Consider the following 1,322-nt stretch of genomic DNA (forward strand, 5'->3'; position numbering starts at 1 on the left):
TAAATAAATTTTTTTAAAAACATTTTTTATTTATTTGTGTGTGTGTGTGTGTGTGTGTGTGGCCAGCTCAGCCCACCAGGGGGCGGCGCTGGCTGGCATGTGGTGCTGGGGGATTGAACCGCGGTCCTTGTGCTTTGCTAAGCTTGTTCTAAGTAGGTGCTTTAGACCACTGAGCCATCTCACCAGCCCCTTAAATAAATTTTTGAAAAAAGTAGTCTGCACCCCAAGGCGGGAGCGCTAGAGCCATTCCATGTCGGAGAGAGCAGTGGGTTCCTTCCAGTGTCTGTGCCCGCAGACCGCGTCCCTGGACCAGGCAATTAAGACTGCCCACGAGTGTTATGACGACGAGATCCAGCTGTACAACGAGCAGATCGACAGCCTGCGGAGGGAGATTGAGGAGGCCGAGCGGACACTCGAGAGGACTTCGTATGACTGCCGGCAGCTGGCTGTGGCCCAGCAGACCCTGAAGAATGAGCTGGACCGCTACCAGCGCATCCTCGAGATCGAGGGCAACAGGTGTGGTGGCCGCCTGGGCCCTGTGTCCCTGTGGGCCAGTTCTCCTCCCATAGAGCCCTGCTGTGGGCTGAGCACGGTTCTGCACAGAGGGAAGGTAGTGGGGAAGGGACACGATATCCCTGACCTCTCAGGGCCTTAGGGGACTAGACAGAGACAGTAGATTTGGAGCCAAGGGGTGGTGGGGGTGATGAGCATGTGTTTGAGACCCCCCAGAGCAGGATCAGAGATGGCCTCAGGAAAAGGCTGCCTGTGTCCACTGGCCTGGGGCACTCAGTCTGGCAGTGCTCAATGGGATTGGTGCTGGTCCCCTGGCTGTCCCAGCACCGTCTGTCTTTCCATCACGGAGCTGTGACTTACTTGGACCCCAGTTACTGAGACTGTGGGAAATTCCTTCACTCGAGCTGATGCTGACATCCATACCACACATGCTTGGAGAGCAGGTGAGGTGAGGCTGTCCTGCTCCAGGTCAGCCCCTCTGATTTTTTGGGTTTGAGTTAAAAGCAGCCTCCTCCCCTGTGGAAACCCCAAAGGGCCATCTCTTCCCTCCGTCCTGTCCTCCAGGTGGGGTGCAAGTGCTCAAGTGTGCAGTGGGGAGAGCAGGGTTTCCTTCCTATCTACGGTTACAGTCAGCAAGTTGTGCACAATTCCCTGTTATATTTGTGTCCCTGCAAGCACTGTACGAGCACTTTTATGAAATCAAGCCTTGAACTGCATTTAAATGACCTTGTGGACATTGTTGTTTTGGGAGCAGGGTATCCCTAAAAGTTATCAGGGCTCTCATGGGTGGGTGGGACTCTTCTAATAGC

The 1,322-nt window shown here is 54.5% G+C and overlaps 1 protein-coding gene across 1 annotated transcript in view; it reads left to right on the top strand.

Moving 5' to 3' along the window:
- Bfsp1 (beaded filament structural protein 1) overlaps positions 1-1,322 on the top strand; it is a 26,331-nt gene that overhangs the window by 21,468 nt on the left and 3,541 nt on the right. Inside the window, exon 6 of the mRNA XM_004635680.3 lies at positions 296-516. Coding sequence (XP_004635737.2) covers positions 296-516 — 221 coding nt within the window. The remainder of the gene's footprint in view (positions 1-295; positions 517-1,322) is intronic.

Source organism: Octodon degus, unplaced genomic scaffold (genome assembly GCF_000260255.1).
Source record: "Octodon degus isolate 3935 unplaced genomic scaffold, OctDeg1.0 scaffold00073, whole genome shotgun sequence".
Taxonomy (NCBI): Eukaryota; Metazoa; Chordata; class Mammalia; order Rodentia; family Octodontidae; genus Octodon; species Octodon degus.